Below are 23,587 nucleotides of genomic sequence, written 5' to 3' on the forward strand. Positions count from 1 at the left end.
TGTAATATGAGTGTGATTTGTGTATGTATAAATTGTATATAAAAAGTATTTTATTACATAAGATTTTAAACTATTTTTGTACTTTTATATACATATCAATGAATCATTAAAGTATAATTCTTTTTAATAGAGAAAGTATAACAAAAAATATTTCTGTTACAATATATGCCTGATATATTAGCAGCACCATAATCACATATAGATCCTCATTTTTGTGTCCTTAAAAATTGACATGTTTTTCCTGTCTTCTTGATTGTCTCCAAAATTTCATCTGAACCAAGCGCAGTAGTCACGGATACCTTTTTTTCTGCTAAATCTATCTTAATATTGTCGATACCTATATATATATAATACATAGTGATTTATATGGTTAAGATATTTCAAATCTAAGCTTTAATATTTATCGTCTTTTATTAAAATTATTTTATATTTAAATATGTCTATTTTTTTTTACATGTAACACACACCAAAGCACATTTAACCTCTATTTCATAAATGATATAAATGATTTAAAAAAAATATTAATAAGATATTTACAAAATATAATTACGTGGTATAAAAATATTTTTGTATTTGTGAAATTGATTGCAAATATTTGTATATACGTACCTGCTTTTTTCTTAAGCACATTCTGTACAGCAGTCGAGCATCCTTCACATGTCATTTCAACGCTGAATTCGTGTACCTTATAAATAGATCACTTGTGAAATATTCTATTTGTTTAAATTTCTTTGCAACCGATATATTTTGTTATTACCTGAGCTGCCATAATGAAGATAATACAGTTTGACGTGGCAAATGAGTTACTTGTGGCCTCAGGTGAAATAGAGATTGCATCAAAAGTGTAAACAGAAATCTCTCTTATCTGTAAGTGTATTGTAAAAGATAATATGGAATAACTCTGGAACTAATAATGTATATATACATATACACGGGACAGAGGATATTAAATAAATATATATTTTTAAAATAAGACAAGATTGCATTAAAAAATTATCATTTGCGGAAATATTATGAATAATTTAGTAACCGTTTTTGCGTAACTCAAAAACACGATCGTATATGTAACACTTTTGATTTTAGAACAACATATGTTTACTGAAATAGTCAATTCATTTTCATGTCGGATATAAAAAAATTAAAAACAACTGCATTTCTGAAAGATAAAATATGTGTGTGTGTGTGTGAATATATATATATATATATATATGTGTGTGTGTGTGTAAATTTAGAGAAATCGCCATGTACAATTTCATGTACATATATATTTAAGTTTTAAGTTTAACTATTTCATTCCAAACTATATATATGTACTTTTGTCATAAATGTTTTATTTATTTTATTTATTACATGTCAAGATCTCTCTTTCATAGATTGCACAATACTTTTTTTAGAAATTAAAATATTTTTTCATTTTTAAATTAAAAGTTTGTGAAAATATACTTTTGAATTAATTTTAATATTTTGAAAATATTTGTAATCTATTTTTTCAAAAGTATTATCACATATATCTTTTATAATAACTCATTTTAATAAAATAAAAATGCGACGTTTTGAGATTATATACCTGTAAAAAATTTAAATATTAGATAATCACAAAATTTTCAGGGAATTTAGTATTTTTATTTTCATCTCTGCATCTTAACATAAGGTAAAAAAGTATTTTTATTGAATGCCTAGTTGTTAGACTCTGTAATATCTCAGGACTGTTGTGTGTTTCAACTGTGTTTAAATATACAGAGAACAAGCTTATATTCTACTTACAGCATGATGTTGCGAGCATTTTGGCTAAAGAGTAAATTTGTGATATAGATTTTTTCCAGACCGACTATGACTTTCATATATCTTTTCTCTTCTTTTTTTTAAATATTGTGATGGAAATATTATTTATACAAGTTTTGATGGCAAATAAGCAATTAAAATGTATACATGTGATAAATTTTTCCCTGTTGTTTCTTGTAGTGATTTTGGATAAGATTGGTATGCGGACGGCAACGGGGTTATTAGATGCCTGTGCAAATGAAAGATCTTATCACAGTAATCAGTTCGGCTCGTACTGAGAATATCTGCTTTGCTCGTTTTACAAATCAGATACTCTGTCAATCACTGCTCTCCATCGTACATGTACCACTCATTCATACATTTATTTATAATCTAATTTTACACACACTCAGTCATATTGCTCTACAATATCAGTAATAATTTTTTAATCATTAATACACATTTTATTAATACACTTCTTGATACGCTTATTGAATATAATGTTACTATTTCTGCAGAGATACATAGAATCATACTTACTGCAGCTCGAAATACTTTTTCCTTTCAATTTATCCAAGATAATAATATAGCTCTTCTCTCTTTCTCCCTTCTTTTTATTTGCTCAAAAAATGGGGAAATTTATATGCATTGGGATTAATAATAAATATCGCATAATATTTTATGCTTATCTCGATGGATTAAAGGGCATATCTACTATACATAACGCCCTATGAAGCATCAGGACCAATGATAATGTGGCTAAAATGTAATTTTGCATAATAAATTGTAATTAAGCAGGATTTAATGGTATTAATTTTTAATTTTGGCATACTTATTAAGTCTTTGGGATGGACATAAATGGGGATTGTATGGCAGTTCATAGTTTGCGATTTTAGATATCATTTTCTACTAAACTGTGTACATGTGGCATGTATATGTTCTTTCTTAAGCGTAATATTATGTAAGTACATATACCATAAATTAGTTAAGCGACATAACAAGATTTCAGTCTCCTCATTAAAATATATCCATTCTCTCTTTATAAATACACGAGGAAACCGTTTGTTCAATCTCGACAAAAAGACGAGTCGTAAATTTATGCAAACATGCGAAAGGGAATTCCATGGAGTATGCTGCAACATTACTTGAAGAAGAAGTAATTCAATGGTAATTTGTGCACAATATTATGAAATGGTTTTTGCTGAGACTTGTTCTCAGCAGTCTATTCTATTTCTTATTATTTTTCGATGTAAATGCAATGTAAATACGTTGTTAATAAATCATAAGAGTTATATAATTTTAAATGCTACACGTACACATAATCAATGATTGGAAGATAGACATTCTAAAAAAGAAATGCAGTTGTTTTGTACTAGTAGAACGATGCGCTCAAACAGTAGTTTTACAGCATGACGCAATTCTGGAAATAAAAACTTTGCGATTACTTTATCATATTATTTATGTTCAGTCCGTTGGACTAACTGGATTGTAGCCTGATGGTGGATTAGCATGAATCCAACGTCAGAGAAAACTGTAAGTATTCTGAACTGCTCTGCCAGTGGATGAAGCCGAGCCCTGTTGCTCCGTAATAGTGTTCTGTTGCTCTAGCCCCTCCAACGATTCCACACGCGTTCTTATAGAACCACCAAAAGTGCGTACCTATTTTATTAATATTTCATAAGTTCCCATATATTCTTAATTTTATTATCTTATCAAAAGTTTCTCTTAAAGTTTCTGGGTTTGAAAGTAATGTAAAACATATACAAAGTGTCAGAAAGATACATGTCAATATTTCAGGGAATAAAACTAAATTAATATGAAAAAATAGACATTTTGAATGTTTATTTAATTAAATTTGCTGTATTTTATAGATTTTATAAATTCACTATCGAAAATATTGACATGAAGTTTTTTTAATACTTTGTAAAATGAAATAAGCAAATAGGATCTTTCTCGTCCAGAATATATGTGTATGTGCATATAAAAAATATTTGTTAAGTTAATAATATCATATTAACTTAACAAATATTTATTTTATAAATTCCTGATTTAAAGAATTATAAATTATGCGATATTTTATTTTTAAATTATTGCGATGTTAGTCAATATAATAATTTCTGGACGTTCCCATGTTGCTTGCGACACAAAATTAGAACATAAATCTTTTATAATATAACATAATAAAGCAAACCAGAAATTTCAAGACAAAGTTTTTACACGTAAAAGCGAGCTCCTTGTCCCACGGTCATATTTTTTTTCTGAGTTATATATTTCAGTTATGAATTTATGTCATTTCAAACTCTTCACAAGAATTTTATCACATGGTAATAATTTTGTATATTTAGGTGAATGATATACAAATTTACAATATAAAAAAATTATTTATAAAATAATAAATAAATAAAAAGTGTAATTGTGTGTGTTGTAACATTATGTATCTCGGATATAAGGAAATTAGAAAAAAATATAAACACATAAGAAATTTTAATAATACATTATGTAATTTGTTTTTAAATCTTTTTTTAGAACATATTATATTAAATAAATTATAACAAATATTGTGTCTCGTTAAGAAGAGTACATAAATAAGTTGTATTTCATAATTTAACTTTGTATATCAATCTATACAAATTTTCCCATTAAATTTACAGCAAGTTTACAGAAATGCAGACACCGATCAAATTTGTTCTGTATCATCGACCATACGATAAATATGGGCGCTTTAGTTGGTTATCTACTCACTATCTGTAGATTAGACTTCAGACTGTGGGTGTTGGCCACTCGCGCTCACACAAGATGAGTTAGACTTCCACTGCGAACTCTTACTTCTCTAGGCTCCAAGGTTGCCGGTGGTCTCCTTTCTTGCACTAACTGTAGTATGTTCGAGCCATACATCACATTATGATGTCCTGGTCGTAGTGTGCTCGTCGTAAGTACAAAATCCGTTAAAATAACATCCGCAGTTCCGCCGGATTCGAGAGGTATCGGGTTCTGGCGAAAGTGATCTATCATATCTAATATTGTAGGGAAACATAGATGTTGGACACGACAATGACCTTGATCATTCAGTGTCATCCGTAAATGCTATAACAAGAATGTTGTAATGAAAAAAATTTGTCAATATTATTCATTGGACAAAGCATTAGAAATAATATTTGTAATTACTTTTGCTCTTCCTTGAAAATTGAAAGTTAATACATATTCGCCTTTTCTGGTTTCACTTTGCCGAATCAAAAACACACCATGACCATTAGCTCCTTTATCTAATACAAACTGCGCGGCATCAGAGCGAGGAAGAGTACCATGAAACCATGCATAATTGCGTATGTTATGCGAAAAATCCTGCTCACCCTCATTTACTGCAAACAAATGAATATGTAACTTGATTCAATCTCAATTATTTGTCCGATAATATTAGTCTTATAATATGTGCACGAATTTATTTCTTACTTTGATCGACGTCTTGAGAGGAACGTAATTCTAAATTACTGCTACTACGTATATCATGACCTCTGGCAGATATTTCTGATGGATTACCCGAGTCATCTTGTTCATGACTAGCGGATCGATGCTTACTCGCCGAATTGGCTCGTACTCGATCAATATCAAGTCCGCTAGTAAATGAACTGTGGCCGAGGGAATCTCCTAAAGAATCACCCAATCCAGAACTAGGTGCGCTGAAACTTTGTTGCACCTTTCGCATGCAATATCTAATCGTTGCCAACCATGATTTCATGTCGTTCGAGTCATGTGCTTCTATGATGAATTCCATTCCGTTTTGAGTTTTCAGAATAAATGTGTTCTCATGATCTGGCATTTCGAGCGCTGTGGATTCCCTTGCTTCCGTTATCGCAGAACAAAAGACGCCGCTTCGTGGTTTTACATCTTTCGGCGGAGAATAAAATTCCAACATGTATCCACCAATTGCTTTTATCAATGCTAATCGCGATTTTTCCCATACTTTCTTTTCGATATTATCTCCCATTATAGTATTCATAATTCCCTCTTTCCTACACTCTACCACGATTTTCGATAACTTTGCTTTAGAATGCTTATCCTTGCGATGTTCATGGGATAATTCGACCTCATCACTTTGTTGTTTATGGAAAATCTTTCCCTTTTTGAGTCCCTTAAAAGATAATCTACGCAAGAAAAAAGCTTTGTGAGCAGGTTTCGGTGATACTGCTTCTCCTTCATGTTCTGAATAGTCGCTGAATTCTTCATGCGACGACGCAAGAGCAGATGCATTAGTAGCATTTTGGCTTGCAAGATTTGTATCTCTGTCATTGGATGCTACAGTATCATGCAATCTGAAAAATATAAGAAAACATATAGATCTGAAAATATAATTTCAATATGCAAAATTTAATAAGAAAGTTAATATTAATATTATAGATAAACTATATAAGATCAAAATCACAAAATTTAATAAAAATAGAAGATTATGAATAATTTTTTTTTTAATATAGAATAGAAACTATGTTCCTATTTATTTATTTATTTATTTTTTAATGTAATATTAGTATATCATTTTTATTTAATTGTAATCGTTTTTATTAAAGTACCTTCATATTCTGCATGCACCATATTTTTATATTGTCTAATTTTACATTTTGTATAATTATACAATATAAACACAATCAAGAATATCTGTATGTTTGTTATTTATTACAAATTATATTTTGAATGGAAGAGTTTCACCATAAATTTAAGAGTTTTATATTTTCCAATATAATTAAAATAATTATAATAATTTTAAAAAAATATTCAAAGTGACAATGTAATACAAACTATGATATACATATCTTAAAACACTACTTTTTGTACTTATCAGGAAGTACCTCCCCCCTTCCCCCCATGTTTGAATAAATTCAAATCGTTTTTGAATCTTTGCTCACCAAACATGACCCATTGATTTATGTCTCATACAATAAATGCCTCTATAGGGAAAAAAGAAGCAAATCAGAAGATTACACTATGAAACTCTCCTATCCATTATTCTAAGCAATATTATTTAAAAACATACACACTGCACAATAAAATATTAATAATGATGAAATATAAGTAAATCTTAGGAGTAAATATAAGAATCTTTTGAGATTTGGAAAGATATTTTGTATAAAATTGTAGTAAATAGCTTTGCATTGTAGAAAAATAAGATCCTAAGAATGACTGACATTTCAACAATCCTGGCCTATACATTAACAAAAAATTGACCGCGAATATCTCTTTAAAAATGATTTTAACTATAAATGAAATTAACTTGAACAATATTTATATTCATATAAATATTTTTTTTGTTTTGATTTCTACATTGCCTATTGAAATATATATAAGTATCACTTTATATGTATGTATAGAGAGATTAGGGAGATTACTCCAATGTTTACTTCCGACATTTAAAAGGTTAATGATTCTACATGACAACTAGTATGACCACATAACAATAACAACGGAAAAACTTGCGACACATACCTTACGTTTTGACGTAAATACTCATTCTCAAAGTGCTCGCAGAATCTTTCGACGAACCTTTTGAGGAAGTGACGATGCGAAATATCGGTGCGGGAGCTCTCGGGCATGTTTAGGTTGACGTAGGTGCAAAACGCTTTAGCAAAATCGGAGGCCAAAGCGCGGGCGTGTCTCTCGCAGAACTCGATCCAGCCGGTCGCTGTTTCGGGCGACGCGGCGATCGCCGTGGACGATGTTGCCGTCGTCGTTGTAACTGGTTCCACCGTTACCACCGCCGCCGCCGCCGCCGTCGCCGTCACTGTCACCGTTGTTGTCGTCGTTGTCGGCGTCGTCGTTACCGTCGGAGTCGTCAATGTAATCGCCGTAGCTGTCGTCGTTGTTGTCGTCGTCGATGCCACTATTGCCGTATTTATTGCCGGCGATATAGCGGTACTCGGAGTGCTCACAGTGTAAACACTCATTACCGGCGTCTGGCTCGCGAAGGGGGCGGAAGATCTCCCCCCCTTGTGCCACCGCCACTACCACTGCCGTCGTCTTCACCACCCGTCGCCCTCCACTCTTATCCACCGTCCCCGCCAAAGGGTGTCGTCGCCGTCACTACGGGATTCTTTTCACGATCGCAGGTCTCGCGGCTGTCGCTGCTGAGAAATGATACAAGCTCGAATGTTTGACATGTCACATCCGCGCGAACCCTCCTTGTGTTTCTCTTTTGCTCCTTACACCTTACACACATTCATCGGGTGGAAAACTAAATACGGCGGTTGCTGAATGGCGTAGCAGTCAAATAACACTGAAGTCGGCGGGGAAGGGGAACAGAATATATATCAGAATATATGAGAGAACATTGATATATGATTTTCTGAAATTCGGCGGATTTGTGCAAAAAACGAGTCGCGACAGCTGGGCTTAATCGATCTTCAATGAATTCGCATTATTCGATGTATATCTCTCCATTTTATTATATTATTTTCCGCAAAACGGAGAGCACAGACGGGATAACTGACGGATGCTGAATGAATTTTCGGAACGACTGAATCTGAGGAAAAAATCCCTCGTTAATTCCACTGGTCATTCGCGCGTCTACCTGCACCTATCAATGATTTCCTATTTTTCCTGCCTCTCTCTCTGTATCTTTCGCTGCCGGTAAATGATAGCGATTAACAGCGGCAGCGACGATTTTCTCGAAGACATATCGACATACGCACCCGGCGTTAAATCTTATCGCACGCGCGTCCTTAAAAGTGTATAGGACACACACGCGATCAAACCGTCGTTCTGTGAAAATGTCAGGAAATATTTACGGACATTATGAAGTTGCGACACACACACGTATTAGTACAACTGGCGCACTCTGCTCTGCTTATCATGCATTAAGGTTAGGCGATCGCGTGGTTTGCTATCGCACTGATGAAAATTCGCATTTAGCTTATCAGCTACAATCATGGACATAGCAATATATATATGATAGCGTATTTCTCCTGATTTTAATTGCTAAAATGGGGAACTTTCCAATGTCACATGATTGGCTGTTAAATGAAAAAATGTTTGGGACTTCAAAAATTCTTTATTCGATAACCAATCGCGTGACATTATATTTGCCTGTATTTTCTTGCTGGAACTTTGCGCTTTCACCGCACAGAATTTCCAAAACTTGTCCAAGCTAAGTCAATTAATCTGTGAGTCAGTGGTCAGTGTTGGTCAGTGTCGGCCTGTGTTGGCCCCATTATTTATACTGATTTTTTTAACAAATTAGAATAGTAAAGATTGAAGAGATAGAAATTGGAAATGATTGAATCTTGTACGAAAAATCGAATGCTGTTAGGTATTACATTTTTAGGAGGGTTAGTTGTAACTTATATACACCTTATTAAAATGATAGATTAATGTGATCAATATAGATTGAAATTTTTACAATATTAATCTAATTTTTTGTTATAAATCATACAATTAATAAAACGTGATAGCAAGAATAAATAATTAAAATTTATTTTCTACAGATTAACGGTTTTAGCGTTAATTATTGAGAGCCACTGGACAAGCAGTTCAAATAAACTTTACATTGACAATTTTGAAAATAATTCCTCTTGTATCTCGAGTGATGAATATGAAGTGATATCCGAATGTCATCCGTGCACAGCTTTTGAAATTGCTAGCGAAAGTATCGGCGTTTGTATCCACGCAAGATATAAGGAAGTGCTAAAGTGTAAAAGTGGAGAAACAATAACAAGAAGGTAAAAACGCATTGATGAAATTTAATATATTCACATAGCAATGCTGTGTTTTTCATTTATGTACATTTTATATTACAGTTGTGATAAAGTAGCTTGGCTGGAGGAAAGAGCATTTTGGAAGTTTGAAGGTTTTATGTTTGCATCAGCGATTATTTCTTGTCTTAATACATATTGGAGAGAGAGTATATTAAGACAGAGGATGATCAGGAAAGTAGCAAAACAGTTACGAATTAGCGTGTGAATAAGAATTTTTGTATATTTTATATTTTTGTGTTGTACTTGTATGTTTGAAGAAGAGAAATGAATGAGGTATATTTAGCAATATATTCTACAACTGACTTATGTCTTGCACCGATAGAAACAATAATAACTCTATTTACCATAAAGTATTGCAAATCCTCGATTAATATTAAATTAATACCAACTGAGCAAGACTTAACCGAACAAGCATATATAATAAGTCTCTCAAATTTTGTTTATGAGATTATAAATATGAATGAAATACCTTATTATGCAAGTTTATGTGAATTACCAAATATCATTATAAATGAAAACAGCTGTGTGGCTGGTTTGTGTACAGTCTTGAGGCAAATTGTAAAGGATGTTATCGCAGGACATTCAATGCATTACTGTAATGGGTTATTAGGATTTAAAGGTTCTTGCTTGATGGCCTGTTCAGAGGCGAGCATATGGACTAAATTTTGTGAGGTTGATCTGATTATAACTTTGAAATCTTTAGATAAAAAAGATTTAGATAGACTTGAATTACCCACTAGTTTAGCCAGATTTGAATGTCACATGTCTCAACCAGTCAAATTGCATAATTTACATAAGTATACGATGTGCAAAAAATTTGCTGCATTAAACATAGTTAAACAGGATGAGAAAGGTTTGTTGGAACATACATATGCAGAAGGCACATACATCACATTAACTGATATAATCATATTTGTGTGTATGCATATTCTACTGAATACATTTTCAAATGAAACAATATTAAAACTGGCACCTCTAACATTTAAATGGTACAATAGAATGTTGTCAGATCAATTTATAATAAAATGTTTAAATTATTTACCTTTGCTAGAGAGCCATAATTCAAATATGCTTCAATATACATTTCCAGCTATAGTAAATGAAAGCTTATACAAAAGTGATCCTAAACGGTACAAGCCCAGAAATTACACATACACGAAACAAGAGGATATACAACATTCGTTGCAATTAGTTGAAGACATAAATATTTCAATGGAACTTGATGCTGAACCCTTTGGTATAGAAATAAAGTTGGATTGGTCCAATGTGCCTTTTGATGCCACACCAGAAGGCGGTTCATTGCCACCTGCGAGACTGCAGCGAAAGCAAGAGCAATTGCAAAACTTGTGCAAACCCGTTCTGAAATTAGCGAGAACGGGAGACATCATTGTAGATTTTTGTTCGGGTGGCGGACATTTAGGAATATTGATAGCATACTTATTGCCTGATTGTACAATTATTCTCCTAGAGAATAAAGAAGAATCTTTGAATAGAGCCAAGAAGAGGGTTCAAAGATTAAAGTTGACGAACGTAAAATTTTGTCAATGTAATTTGGATTATTTCAGAGCAGATTTTGATATTGGCACATCATTACATGCTTGTGGTTTAGTTACCGATTTAGTTATTCGACGCTGCATACAAAAAAATGCGATTTTTGTGAGTTGTCCATGTTGCTATGGCTCGCTACAGGATTGTCATCAGTTAACGTATCCGCGAAGTGATATTTTTAAGAAATATATTGGTAATAAAGAATACTCATTCCTAAGTCATGCCGCGGATCAAACGCACGAAGAATTGAATATTAAAACCAAACAAGGCTATAGATGCATGACAATTGTAGATACGGATAGAAAGTTGTTTGCTGAACAATTTGGCTACAAAGTTTATTTTGCAAAACTAGTTCCAGAAACATGTACACTTAAGAATCATTTGTTAGTTGGTATACCAAACGATAAATTAGCAAATGGCAATGTTTAAAAAATTGATTATTTTACTGACAATTTGTTCTAAATAAACAATACTCTCATTAAAAAAAAAAAAAATCTTTTTAGTCTTCCCCTTCGTTCTGTTCGACGTGTGTTATAAAAAAATTATAAAAAATATAACACAATAATATAATTACAAAATATATAATTACAAATGTAAGTTCACGATTAAATGATAAGATAAATCACGATTTGAAATTCTCAAGCAAATGAGACGAATAAATAAATAAAATCTACGATATTCATAAAATATATTCGATTGCGATACGCATAATTTCTAAATATATGAATATATTATAATTATTTCATAACAATATAAATTTAAAATATATTGATTATTATAAAATATATATTGCTTATTATAAAATATAAAACGTTAATATATTTGCATATACAATATACAAGAAAATTAAATATGGTATGGCAAATGGCGATTATCGAAAAACGCTGGCATGACCAGGCTTCTCTCTACTGATAGCTGATATCCAATAGAAAATATGGATTATGAAACTAACATTTTTTTCTCCTAGGAAACAAACTCTTCTATTGGATACCATATTATATTGGACATCATATATCGAACGTCACAATATAAATCGTTCACTGCATCTACTAACGTTTTTAAGTTTATGGAGATGTGCGCAATTGGTTTGATTTGATGGTTCTTATTTAGGGGTTGATTTAAGCCGCACGTGGTTACGATTAAAAGCTATTTAATGACAAAAGATTATTTTTCATTTTCGTGATGCCGTTTTTTATCAGGAAAGTTGGTCGAGGGGGTGGAGGACAGAAACGCAAAGTACGCTTTCATTTAATTTGTTTTATTCAGGAAAAAAGTATTACGCGTAGTTCATTCTTTCCTCTATTTTGGAGGTTATAATTAAATTTACATGCAGAATTAGTATAATTATTTAATTTTTGTTTTCAATACCTAATTTGTATTGTTGTAAATAATTATATCTACGTAGTGTGTCAATTATTATTTGTTTAGAAAGAGAAAGAGAACAACATCAGCTATTTTACTAACTATTTAATATGCTAATAACTGTTATATAATTAAAAAATAAGCAATTATGTTACATATTAGCTCAATGGTTATCATGGTAAGATATCCAAAACTCAATCCACATCAAAGCGATCAAAAAAAGGACAAAAGTCTGTACCTGATGACAATGAGAGTATTGCTAGTACAGATGAAGAATTTGCAGAAGAAAATTTCAGGTAACAATCCAATATATTGAAAATATATATGTTTAGTGAATTATAATGTTCTTATTCTAAAAAAAAAAAAAAAAAAACAGAAAAAAGACAGAAAAGTTTGAAAGCGAAACAGAAGAGGAGGAAGAAACTGCACAAGAAAAGAGTGTAAGGCTTGCAAAAAAGTATCTTCAAGAAATAGAAGAAGAAGGTATGAAGAAAAACTCTTTATTTTACTTGATTATACTATCTTTGACAATGAATAATGCTTATGTAATAAAATTATTTTTATAAAATTATAGAAAAGGATAGAGCAGAATTCGAAGAGGGTGCAGTTGCACGGAGATTACGTGAGGAATATTTAGAGCAAAAGGGTCGATTAAGGAAAACTATAGCATCAAATTATACTGGCCACAAAGAACTCATACTATTGAGATGTAAAGAGCATAAAGGACCTATTACTTGCATTTGTCTTTCTAATGATGGTAGTACATTATATTCAGGATCTAAAGATGGCAGTTTAGTTAAATGTAAGTTCATAAATTGAAATGGATAATTAAAGAAAAGTGAAAGCAGAAAACATAATAATATTATTAAGGAATTTTTTAGAAATAACATTAATTAATACATGCTTGTTTTTAAAATAATGTAATATGCCTTATTTGTGATAACCTTATTTGTTAGGGTCAATAAAGGAAAAGATTAAATTAAAAGCCATTAGAGGAAAAAGAGGAAAGACGAAAGATGGAATGAAATCTATACGATGTATGGCAATTAGCACAGATGGAAAATTTCTGGTGAATTCAAATAAAATTTTTTTTATTTTAGAAAATATGTATAGCTATCGAGACGTAATTTTTTTCTGATTGTAGGTAATAGGAGATAATGGATGTAATGATATAAAAGTGTTTTCTGGTGATACTCTAGATCATATAAAGAATCTACAAGGTCATAGAAATTTTGTAACTGGATTGGTATTCCGAAAAGATACTCACACGTTATATTCCGCATCCGAAGATAGGAGCGTGAAAGTTTGGAATCTAGATGATATGGCTTATGTCGAATCTTTGTAAGCAATTTTGTAATACCTTTTGCTACTTTATTTTATCTTTAAATTATTTTTGACTGTAATATTGTTTCCTTTTACAGATTCGGACATCAGAGTGGTATTACATTTATCGACGCACTTTCACGAGAGCGTGCTATCACGAGCGGTGGTTATGACGGAACTATCAGGATATGGAAAATAGTCGAAGAATCACAATTAATATTTAATTTACATAATCTCGGTAACAGCATCGACATAGTTAAGCTTATAAATGAAGAGAATTTCTTCAGTGGTGGAGATGATGGACAACTTTGTGTTTGGGGATGTTTGAAAAAAAAGCCGCTATGTTCAGTGCCAGAGGCGCATGGGAGGGATGAAACCAACGGCCAACCAATGTGGATTTCAAGTATTGCAACATTGTTAAATACAGATTTAGTAGCATCAGGTATGTTATTTTATCTTTATATCTTTATATCTATTTATATATAAAGATACTATTCTCCTACATCTTCTTTTTTTATATTGTAATTTTTAGGCTCGCGTAATGGCGTCATCAAATTGTGGCAATGTGGTCAGGACTTTAGATCTTTAAATTTCTTGTTTGAAATTAAATTGACAGGTTTCATAAATGCACTCACTTTTACACCCGATGGGAATCAGCTTATTGCTGGTGTTGGTACTGAACATAGAAATGGTAGTTGGTGGCGAATACCAGAAGCAAAAAATAGTATTGTTATTATACCATTGATACATAAATAAAAAAAGACAAGTCCTCGCTATTTTTAAGATATTTTACATAATATCTGTGTATGTATGTACATAATTTATATCTGATTATTATAAGTTACAGATTATTATACCTTTATCAACATTGCATTTTTTCTATAATTTGTGTAAAACATTTTATACTTACCTTCCTCCATTTTTAGTACAATATATTAAAAACAAAAGATATTCAAATTAATGATAAAAATTTGGTTTAAATTGATTAACAAATTTATAATAATCATATTTTAATACTTCATATATATATAAATAAGGCAAAAATTAATTGTTGCCATTATGATGCCAATTATCTTATTGCGATGAAAGGTACATATATGCATTTAACAACCTGTGAATGAAATGAAAGAAATATTGGTCCACAGTACAAGTATTTATTTATTCTGTACAAAAGTTGAGTTATAAAATATTATGTCCCTATTTTAGGTCTTGTTCTTAGTCTTGTATACCATGCCGTCTTGTGAGTACGTTCGCATAATAACAATATCGCCGCATGGAACGCTCATACTCGTCCGAAAGCTCTCTCTTCCGTTTTTTCTTTTACATTATTCCGATATTTCGCGATTTATTCTGCGCAAATAATATACACGCAATCCCAGCTTCGCTTCCGGGCGATTACCAACATTCTGTTCGCGCGAATTTTGGACTCACCATGTACATATAAACCAAACCGATTTTCCGCATATTTATTCAAGTCAACAAACAGTAGTACAGCGAGTGTACGCTACTTCTTGTGCATTCTTGCGATAAGTTTTCAAACGAGTGCGATATATAGGCCATCCTTAATGGAGGGGGCATACCACCCTTCCGTCGTGTCGTTTTTTTTTTTTTATTTACTGACTGCTTTGCTATCTCTCCAGGCCATAAGGGTGCTATTCGGTGTTTTTTTTTTTAAAGGTTCTCAAGCAACATCGTCTTCTGCAAAAATACGCGATTAAATCTTTTCCTGTTCCTCTTTAGGCCGGCACTAATCTTTACCGGATGGATTTTGAAACTTATCTTGTGTATCCCCTTCTTTTTCTCTCCACGATTAATTCTTACATCTCTCTTTTTTTTCGACATTGTCTGGTGTAATTGTTCGAGGCCCTTGACGGGGTTGATATGAACATACATAAGTGACAGACGTAACACTTTTTATGCCTCTCGTCAATTTTCGATCATCAATTTTTTGACCGTAATTCTCTCGTTTTGAAAATTAGCTAAATTTATCAAAGTATCAAAGAGTCGTTTTAATCTAGGATCTAATAATACATGATTCATGTTTGACAAAATCGCTTGAATAATATCTTTTCTCCTTTTGAAGCGGAATTGGGCGCACGCAATATTCCGTTTCTCTTGGTGTATAAATCACTTATTTTTCTGCTTATTCTTATCACAAAAAAACGGTATCTATTTTTTATAAATATTTGACTGTGTGATGTATTGTTACTTTATTGTATAATAGTGTATAGAATCACGAAAGTGATTATTTAATTGCTATAGAAAATCTTCGCCCAATTCCGTTCAATATACATATGGTTTGGATTTTTTCCGCTGTCGAAAAAGATTAGCATAATCGCGGGAAGAGAGATGCATCTTTCTGTACAATCGATGCGCTCGTTGCATGTTAGATATGGATCGATATTACATCGAAACGATATTACATTTATAGCGCGCGTTAATCTGCCGAAGAAAAGTTATCCAGAATACACGTTGTAACATAATTCCTTAAGCATAATGTGATTGAATTTGCGTCAAATGTGCAATGCAAAACAGAATAAATGTAGAGATGCACATTCTATTCTCGTGAGTCGAGTATTATCTGTTTTCTATTTATCATATAATTTCTTAAGTAACTGACAGACTTTACGTACATATAAAAACATTAGATAATACAATAACGATTTGCAATTGACTGATATAATTATGCTATCGTCAATAAAGCGCGTTGTGTGACATTTTTATGATATTTGTGAAAAAGCAACTAGAAAGACAAAATAGAGTTTTTTGCAAAATAATAATCATTGCTATTTTTTTAAAAGTCTCTTGAAGTAAACTTAAAATTAGTAATATTAACAAACCGTTGGAACGTATTTTTTATTCTGTTGGAATGTAATGACTTTATTGATTCTCTTTACCTAGATAATTTCTGATTTTGTCTGTGCCTTTCTTTTTTTTATTAGTAATATATTAATTGAATTAGGAATTGACGATAACAATTAAATATGGCAGTTTATTTCGGGAAAATTCTGCTCTTATATCAAATAAATAGTGGGACAGTGTTGTTCTATTTTATTTCGCGCAACGTATATTGCATATATTGTATATATGAATGAAAAATATATTCATTTATACTATCAAAAAAATTACTTGAGCTTTATTAATAAAGTTTTTTGCTTATAGATTTGTGACAATAGCAGGAATATTTAATGTAATTTAAAATTTTTCAATTTTTTTTTTAGATACAAATTCTTAGGCCTCTTCTCATGGCATAAAAATGTATAAAAAGATTAGATTTGAATCAAAATTAGGACAATATTTAGGAACAATATTTTAGATTAATAAAGCTTTTAACATATTCGAGATCGATATGTGTACAGTTATTAACTTGAATATAAATCATGATAGATATATCTGAGAAATCATTTCTATACATAACATATAATATCGGATTTTTTTTTCGTAAACTGCTTTTTATTATATATATATGATGAAATTTACATATTTTATCAAATAGGCCTCTTTGCAAATTTAGGATAATTCTTGATCAACGGACTAATATGAATGACCGATTAAAATAGACTAAAAATTGCATTACCCAAGTGATGAATTAGTGTCAAATGTTATTATTTGTCTGTGATTTATACGACACAAGTCAAGTAGTGTATGCTTCGTGCATCGACTATCTCTTTTGTACTAACAACAAGATCGCGTGTAAGACAGGACGGTCCATATTTTGTAGCGAACATTCTTTATTTACTATAAATTGTAAAATAATTTAACGTGCGCAATAATTACAACATATATTTATATATTAAATAAATATTATATAGAAAGTAAATATTGCTATGTTGAATATTTTTGTTTCAACAATACATTCGTACGTATTTGCACGGTAACAGATTCTGAAGAAATATTATAAACTAGATAAGCCGCGATTTTTTAAATACGTATCTTAACAAACTTATGAAATAATTACTATTAATTGCGATTAATGTACTATTTTTACAAGAATACTGTACTTTCTGAATCTTCTGGACCGTCCTTTCTCTCTTTCTCTCTCTCTGATCCTTTTCTCCAGACTTCCGACAAACAGGAATGATTTCCGCAAGGTATTTCGAAACAAAATACGATGCAGCTAGTCCCCCCGACCTGACGCACCTGATTTTTTCCCCTTTCCTTTTCTTTTTTTTTTTAAATTACTTTCGTTTGCCATCGATATACTTCGCTATATATCGACATACATATAGAATATACCTACATAAATTGTGTAACACCGACGAGTCTACGCTCCCTTGCGTAGGACCACGTACATCTTGCTCGCCTCTCGCCTTTCATTCTCACGCATCCATCGCACGCGTGCTGCGTGCAGATTGCGTTTACATGAACGCAGTTTTAGATATATCGTGTGCTTCACTTTATCTTCGTGCTTTTTCTCGCATTCTCTTTCTCTCACTGTCTCGCATTCTCTCCCTCTCTTTCTCTCTCTATCACGCGTATATATAATCTCGCTGCATCGCATAGTTTCGCGACATCATGTCTGTGACGTATGTGATGTGTGCCTTGTGTCTGCATGTATGTCTCTTTTTTGTGAAAACTTTGTTTACGTTTATCTCTTTTTTTTTACACACTGTTATCTGCAATTTTTTTGTTGATTATGGCGTTTTTCCTGTTTTTTTTTTTTTTGCAACCTGTGGTCGCTCGTTTAAATACTATTTCGCTATAGTGGACTACCGTTATGAATGCTACGCTACTTTGTATTGTATCCTGTAACGCTTCGTAATGAACGACTGGTACTGTACTTGAATGTGCATACTGGTGAACACACGCAATCTATAAGGTTCCGTTCCAAGGATACCATAGGCGGCGGCGAACCAAGTGCGGAATGAAAACAACGAGTACACTCATTAACGAGCCTTACCGATCTCTGACGAGAGATCATGGATTTTTAATACGGTTCATTGTTCACAAAATGCGCTACGTTGCATTCAGCAAAATAAAAAATCACTGATAATTGTTATAAAAACGTTGCATCAGACTATATAATCAGAATTGAAATAAATTTAATATGTAATTTGCAAATTTTATTATCGAAATATTACAATTAGTACCAAATTAGTGCCAGAAGCTAAATAAACTTTTATCCTATGATTTTACTGCCTTTTGTTATATTCTTATCTCATGTCGAGCGTATGCTCGCTAAAGTTTTCAATCTTTCTTCTATAATTTAAATGATTCTGTCAATTCACGATATAAAAGCGCCGCGTATGGTAACCATGACGTTGAGAGTGTATATGTATGGGTCCTGTATGCTCCGGTTACAAAATAATATACGCAACGTGAGAAATCACGATCTGGCTAAGTGCTTGCTCCACATTCGAACCTGCTTCCTGTTTAATTAGTGTTCGTCGATTATGAATAGTTTAATCGTAGTTTATAATTAACCACTCTGTATCTTCCATCTTGTTAAAAATCTTAGACATCAACATACATTCATTTTTTTTATTTTTATAATAAATCGTTATTAGAAACCTATCTCGTACTCGCTATGCACTTTAATATAAATTTCATCGCGTTTATCGTTATTAATTTATTTACAGTGACGCGAATATTTATGAAATTCACTTTATCTCCTCACTCTTTTTACGTTAAATTAATTAATTCATTATAAACCGCACGGCCATGTTGTCAGCGCGGTGGATATTTTACCCTCGATCTCGAGAAGAGAGGAACAAATATTTTTTTTTTTCTTCTATAATGTGCATGAATATACGCGCGGTGTGTCTCTCTTTCGTGCGAGAGACATCCGCGCGCGTCTCGTCCAACATCCTTTTTTTTTTGTTCTTGTACACGCACACGAGTAGATAATTACGTAAGCGAGGTGGCATACCGAACGTAATAGTAGACGGGAATTTAGATCTCCTCGGGATGGACGTGAAGCGTATCCTGTGTTTTCGCTTTTTCTCTTTTTTTTAATCCTATTTCGGACGTTTATTTACACGTGTTTAAGTCGTATCGTGACGAATCCATTAGATCGCATGGACCGAAATACAGATCCGACTGGTTAATATGGCCGCGTAGATCTCTCATTGTGTATACATGTTACATCTATGTACATATGTCTCTGAACCAACAAATCCATCAAAGATGCGTTCTATTTGTTGTTAAAAAAATACTTTCTTCCTCGTCGGCAGCAGGATGCCTCACGTCTCGCGGTCTGCGACATAATGGTATGGATATAATGGATGTGAAATAGAAATAAAAGAAAGAGGGATAAATAAAATAAAAAGAAAAGTAAATTTGCAGTGAGTGACCTTGTCTATTTTCTATATCGAATAATTCGAGTCTATATTATTGTTATAGCGTGTATTCGCTTATCGTTCGCGCGGATGAGTACCATTCACGTTAATTTCATGTATCACCTCGCGCACGAACAATCGATCAAACGGCGTTTTTTTTTTTTTTGTTACTTAAAGTAATAAATTCAACTTGTAATCGGCGATATTTTCACGATTCCTAACAATGCGCAAATATAGCGCAATAACCGAGTGCACGTTCATTCGCTAAGCGAAACTTAAGATTTCACAAAATGAGATTTCTGATGATGTATACGAGATACGGTAATCCTAAAATCCTGAAAAATGTTCTTTATATTCATAATTATTGAATAGAAATCTTTATGATTATTAATTTATTCCAGGAATAATAGATAAAGATAATAGTTAATGTGCAACATAAAAAAGTCTTTATTTTGATCAATTGGGAATACTTTCCGATATGATAATGATTGTCTGTGGATGCATTTACTTAACATTATTTATCTAAAAGAAGCATGAGTTTCAAAAAATGATGATCGGTTGGAATCGTGAAAAATCGCATTGCCCAGTTTGCTCACTGTATTATTGCGAGAGTACAACACAAAAAATACAGACACTTAGGCTTATAATACTGCTGCTGAATTTTCGCTGTATATTCGCAATTCTCGGCTGATCGTAATCATTCGCTGTTGTCGTGATCGTAGACGCAAGTAGGGACGATGAATCATGAACGAACTCGTCGAAAGCGAGCCGGATCACGTCGAACAATCTTCAACTTGTAAGGACTATTGTTTCGCTATCTAAAGATCCTGAATAAGGACCTCTTGTTCTCCCTCGCACTTATCTCACACACGCACGCATCAACACAGGCTACTCATATACATTCTCTTGTCACGGTACTCATTTTCCGCATAAATTCGTATTTACAATAATTCGTTAGTGTAGTTGCGCTTGAAATTCTTTTTTTAACAGATACGAAAGAAAAATTACTCACTGCTTCATCTTTCTCCCTCGCATATCGTGTCTGCGCATGAATTTGTCGCGTGAACGCATATACGCAATCTCGCTTTCGAAGCGCGTGGCGTCGCATGAAAGACGAATCCGCGAGTATGTGGCATGAAATGTATGTATACGCGCGTGTGACATGATACGTGCGCGAGTCTTTTTTTTAGTAAATAAATACAATAATAAAAAAAGAAAACCTATATAGAATCAATAAAACGGAAACATGATCGAACAACTGACTAATTAGATACCGTGAATAATTTGAATAGAAATATTATCCGCGCGTGTATAATATATAATATATAATATTTGGAACGGAATCAAAAAAAAAAAAACGAGGAAAATAACAAATGTCAGGAATTGGCCTTGGGAGTTTGTTTGCGCCACAATCGCCATTTCACCCCCGACGCCGGTAGTACGTTAATTTATTTGTTATTAAATTTGATATTTCACTAGCGAATATAGAATATCGAGTGTTGAATATTCGTAGCGTAATGATAATGCATAATAAATATAATACAGATCTCTATAGATAGAAGTCTTGGTATGATACAGCTATTATACAAATCTGTCTCTTACTTGATTCACGACTCAGTCTCTCTTGCACGCTATTCTCTATTTTATCTCATTCATTTTTTTTCTCCATTATCTTTCTTATCCAACGGCTCGAGTCAATGATACACACAATCCTTGTTGTTGATTCGTAACAATGATGTAATTATTTCGATATAATTCGACATAATGGCAAAAAATCGCACAAATTTATGTCTCGCTTCGCTTTGTTCGATGAATATCTTTACAGTGCTCGCATTATAATCGCTCATACTTTCTCTTTCTGATACACACTCTCTTTTCATCTTTCTCTCTCTCTCTCTCTCTCATAAGATTTATCTAGAAATACGGCACTCTTTCTTAAATCTCACTGGCCCCCTGCTGCCCATCGGCATACAAGACGACCAAGAGCCACTTGTACATATTCATTAGGAATTTATTTACACGCGTGCTAACTATCCTACTCACGGTCTCGCACGCGAACTCGAATGATCCTTCGTCCTCGGCGTCCTGCTATTGGCTGGCTGGGCATCCATAGCGATCGATCTGAGCTAAATGCCGCGCGAGAGACATGATTACTATTCTCACACGATTCTTTTAATTCTTTGATCCTTCAACCAATCATCGAGAAACTACGATACGTCGCATCGAGGACTTTGAGTCGAAGAATCTACGAGATCCCCGGGAGACTCTCGCAATAAGGATCGCAATTATTCGCTCTGGATCGTCTTGACCGCGAACCGAAAATATTCAAGGATTTTCAGGTACTCTTTTTCTCGAGATGCGACGTACTCAGATGATCGCGTTCGGAAAAAATTGTGACCTTGTCGATTCCGTGCAAGGACCCCTTAACGAAGGATCGTTCGTCGTTGTTGGTCGAGCCTACGCGATATTTTGCCCCGGATTATGGGATTCGCGACGCTGGAATTAAAGAGACGCGATATTTATCGGATTTTCTCGCGTAGCCCTGCTACTAATATGCTAATAGACCCCATTTTTCTCGTACATTTTTTTCGCTCGAGGATACTTAGCACGCTGCCACGACTCCCAACTTCGATCTCTGTCGTATTCGAATAAATAGCTATCAGCGTAATGATAAAAAGGACAACCAATACGACTACTATTTATAGTAGTATAATAGTGGGCATATACTATAAGTAGTATCTAATAGTAGCGTTTTTCTTTTCTTTTCTCTACTACTTCCCGTCCTACCTTCGGCTTTGTCGTCTTCGCCCTATGGTATTCCATCTTGGAACCCTGATAGTTTGTATTAATTGTATTTAATATGGCGTTGCCGCTCGTGTGTCGTGCGTGTCTCTTCTCTCGATGTATCTTTCTCGCTCTTTATCTTCGTCTTTTCTCTCTCTCTCCGTTCGCCTCTTCTCTTTTCTCTGCCATCTCTCGAGTCGGCGCGACCATGGATCGTGCGTGTTTTACTACGATCAAGGGACGGCCGAGGGACGCGCGTGTATGTCTCGCGCGCTTCTCAAGAAATCAATTAAACGTAGGATAATCACAGAAGAAGGGGTTTCGACGCATGGGATATACGATGTTCTCGTACGTTGCCGGTGCTATCACTTCACCGCAGCAGCTGTTGCAGCAATGTGCTCATCAACAGACTACCTATCGCCAGAATGAGGCTCTGTGCGTACCGGACCTGCGTAGTATACGAATTAGCGCCGTTGTACGTTAGCTCCTCGTTCTTTACCACTTCATTCGGATGGTCCGAATACTCCTCTGTAAAACAAGAACAAAAATCATAAATTAGTTATTGATCCCCATTGTATCGATGAGATATAATGTGTATTAGAAAAAGTTTAGCCGTACCTCGGAAATACGGTACCGTTAATGGCTTTCTGTGAACAATTTATTGTCGACATGCACGGCACAAACTTAGAAGGCGCAAATTAAATCATAATTATTAGTATGCAAGTAAAGAGCAAGCGATGATCGACAGACGATTTTCGGCCAATTTTCATCCGATCGAATTCTGACTAAATC

The 23,587-nt window shown here is 33.2% G+C and overlaps 6 protein-coding genes across 8 annotated transcripts in view; 3 read left to right on the top strand and 3 right to left on the bottom strand.

Annotated features, from left to right (window-relative positions):
• Nucleotides 1-106: 106 nt before the first annotated feature.
• On the bottom strand, nucleotides 107-1,168 carry LOC126855911 (copper transport protein ATOX1 homolog). The gene is made up of 4 exons (XM_050603986.1): nucleotides 1,031-1,168; nucleotides 758-865; nucleotides 610-685; nucleotides 107-337 (listed from the first exon to the last, which is right to left on the bottom strand). Exons 2-4 carry the CDS (start codon nucleotides 767-769, stop codon nucleotides 207-209), a joined length of 219 nt encoding a protein of 72 aa, XP_050459943.1. The 5' UTR covers nucleotides 770-865; nucleotides 1,031-1,168; the 3' UTR covers nucleotides 107-206.
• A 433-nt stretch (nucleotides 1,169-1,601) lies between these two features.
• On the bottom strand, nucleotides 1,602-8,621 carry LOC126855905 (SH2B adapter protein 2). Of its 3 annotated transcripts, XR_007688295.1 has the most exons (6): nucleotides 7,237-8,621; nucleotides 5,212-6,071; nucleotides 4,927-5,120; nucleotides 4,588-4,845; nucleotides 2,302-3,420; nucleotides 1,602-2,011 (listed from the first exon to the last, which is right to left on the bottom strand). XR_007688295.1 is itself a non-coding variant. In XM_050603977.1 (5 exons), the coding sequence occupies exons 1-5, from the start codon at nucleotides 7,692-7,694 to the stop codon at nucleotides 3,283-3,285; spliced, it is 1,908 nt and encodes a 635-aa protein (XP_050459934.1). In that variant the 5' UTR covers nucleotides 7,695-8,621; the 3' UTR covers nucleotides 1,602-3,282. The 3 variants fall into 3 exon arrangements, 2 of the variants coding, with proteins under 2 accessions (XP_050459934.1, XP_050459935.1); XM_050603977.1 differs by having other exon boundaries at nucleotides 1,602-3,420; XM_050603978.1 differs by lacking the exon at nucleotides 1,602-2,011 and having other exon boundaries at nucleotides 3,277-3,420; nucleotides 4,504-4,845; nucleotides 7,237-8,620.
• Nucleotides 8,622-8,863: 242 nt separating this feature from the next.
• LOC126856168 (protein JTB) lies at nucleotides 8,864-9,857 on the top strand. Its single transcript, XM_050604443.1, has 3 exons — nucleotides 8,864-9,074; nucleotides 9,231-9,464; nucleotides 9,543-9,857. The coding sequence occupies exons 1-3, from the start codon at nucleotides 9,019-9,021 to the stop codon at nucleotides 9,703-9,705; spliced, it is 453 nt and encodes a 150-aa protein (XP_050460400.1). The 5' UTR covers nucleotides 8,864-9,018; the 3' UTR covers nucleotides 9,706-9,857.
• Nucleotides 9,765-11,542, top strand: LOC126856167 (glutathione S-transferase C-terminal domain-containing protein homolog). Its single transcript, XM_050604442.1, has one exon. The coding sequence runs from the start codon at nucleotides 9,765-9,767 to the stop codon at nucleotides 11,475-11,477; it is 1,713 nt and encodes a 570-aa protein (XP_050460399.1). The 3' UTR covers nucleotides 11,478-11,542.
• A 581-nt stretch (nucleotides 11,543-12,123) lies between these two features.
• Nucleotides 12,124-14,594, top strand: LOC126855933 (U3 small nucleolar RNA-interacting protein 2). Its single transcript, XM_050604018.1, has 8 exons — nucleotides 12,124-12,284; nucleotides 12,573-12,706; nucleotides 12,787-12,893; nucleotides 12,985-13,212; nucleotides 13,367-13,479; nucleotides 13,555-13,751; nucleotides 13,832-14,175; nucleotides 14,266-14,594. The coding sequence occupies exons 1-8, from the start codon at nucleotides 12,231-12,233 to the stop codon at nucleotides 14,487-14,489; spliced, it is 1,401 nt and encodes a 466-aa protein (XP_050459975.1). The 5' UTR covers nucleotides 12,124-12,230; the 3' UTR covers nucleotides 14,490-14,594.
• Nucleotides 14,595-14,867: 273 nt separating this feature from the next.
• The window catches only part of LOC126855934 (uncharacterized), a 49,663-nt gene continuing 40,943 nt past the window's right edge, over nucleotides 14,868-23,587 (bottom strand). Inside the window, 1 exon segment of the mRNA XM_050604020.1 lies at nucleotides 14,868-23,323. Within this exon segment, the coding sequence (XP_050459977.1) occupies nucleotides 23,166-23,323 (158 nt within the window). The 3' untranslated portion in view covers nucleotides 14,868-23,165.

Source organism: Cataglyphis hispanica, chromosome 17 (genome assembly GCF_021464435.1).
Source record: "Cataglyphis hispanica isolate Lineage 1 chromosome 17, ULB_Chis1_1.0, whole genome shotgun sequence".
NCBI classification, from domain to species: Eukaryota; Metazoa; Arthropoda; class Insecta; order Hymenoptera; family Formicidae; genus Cataglyphis; species Cataglyphis hispanica.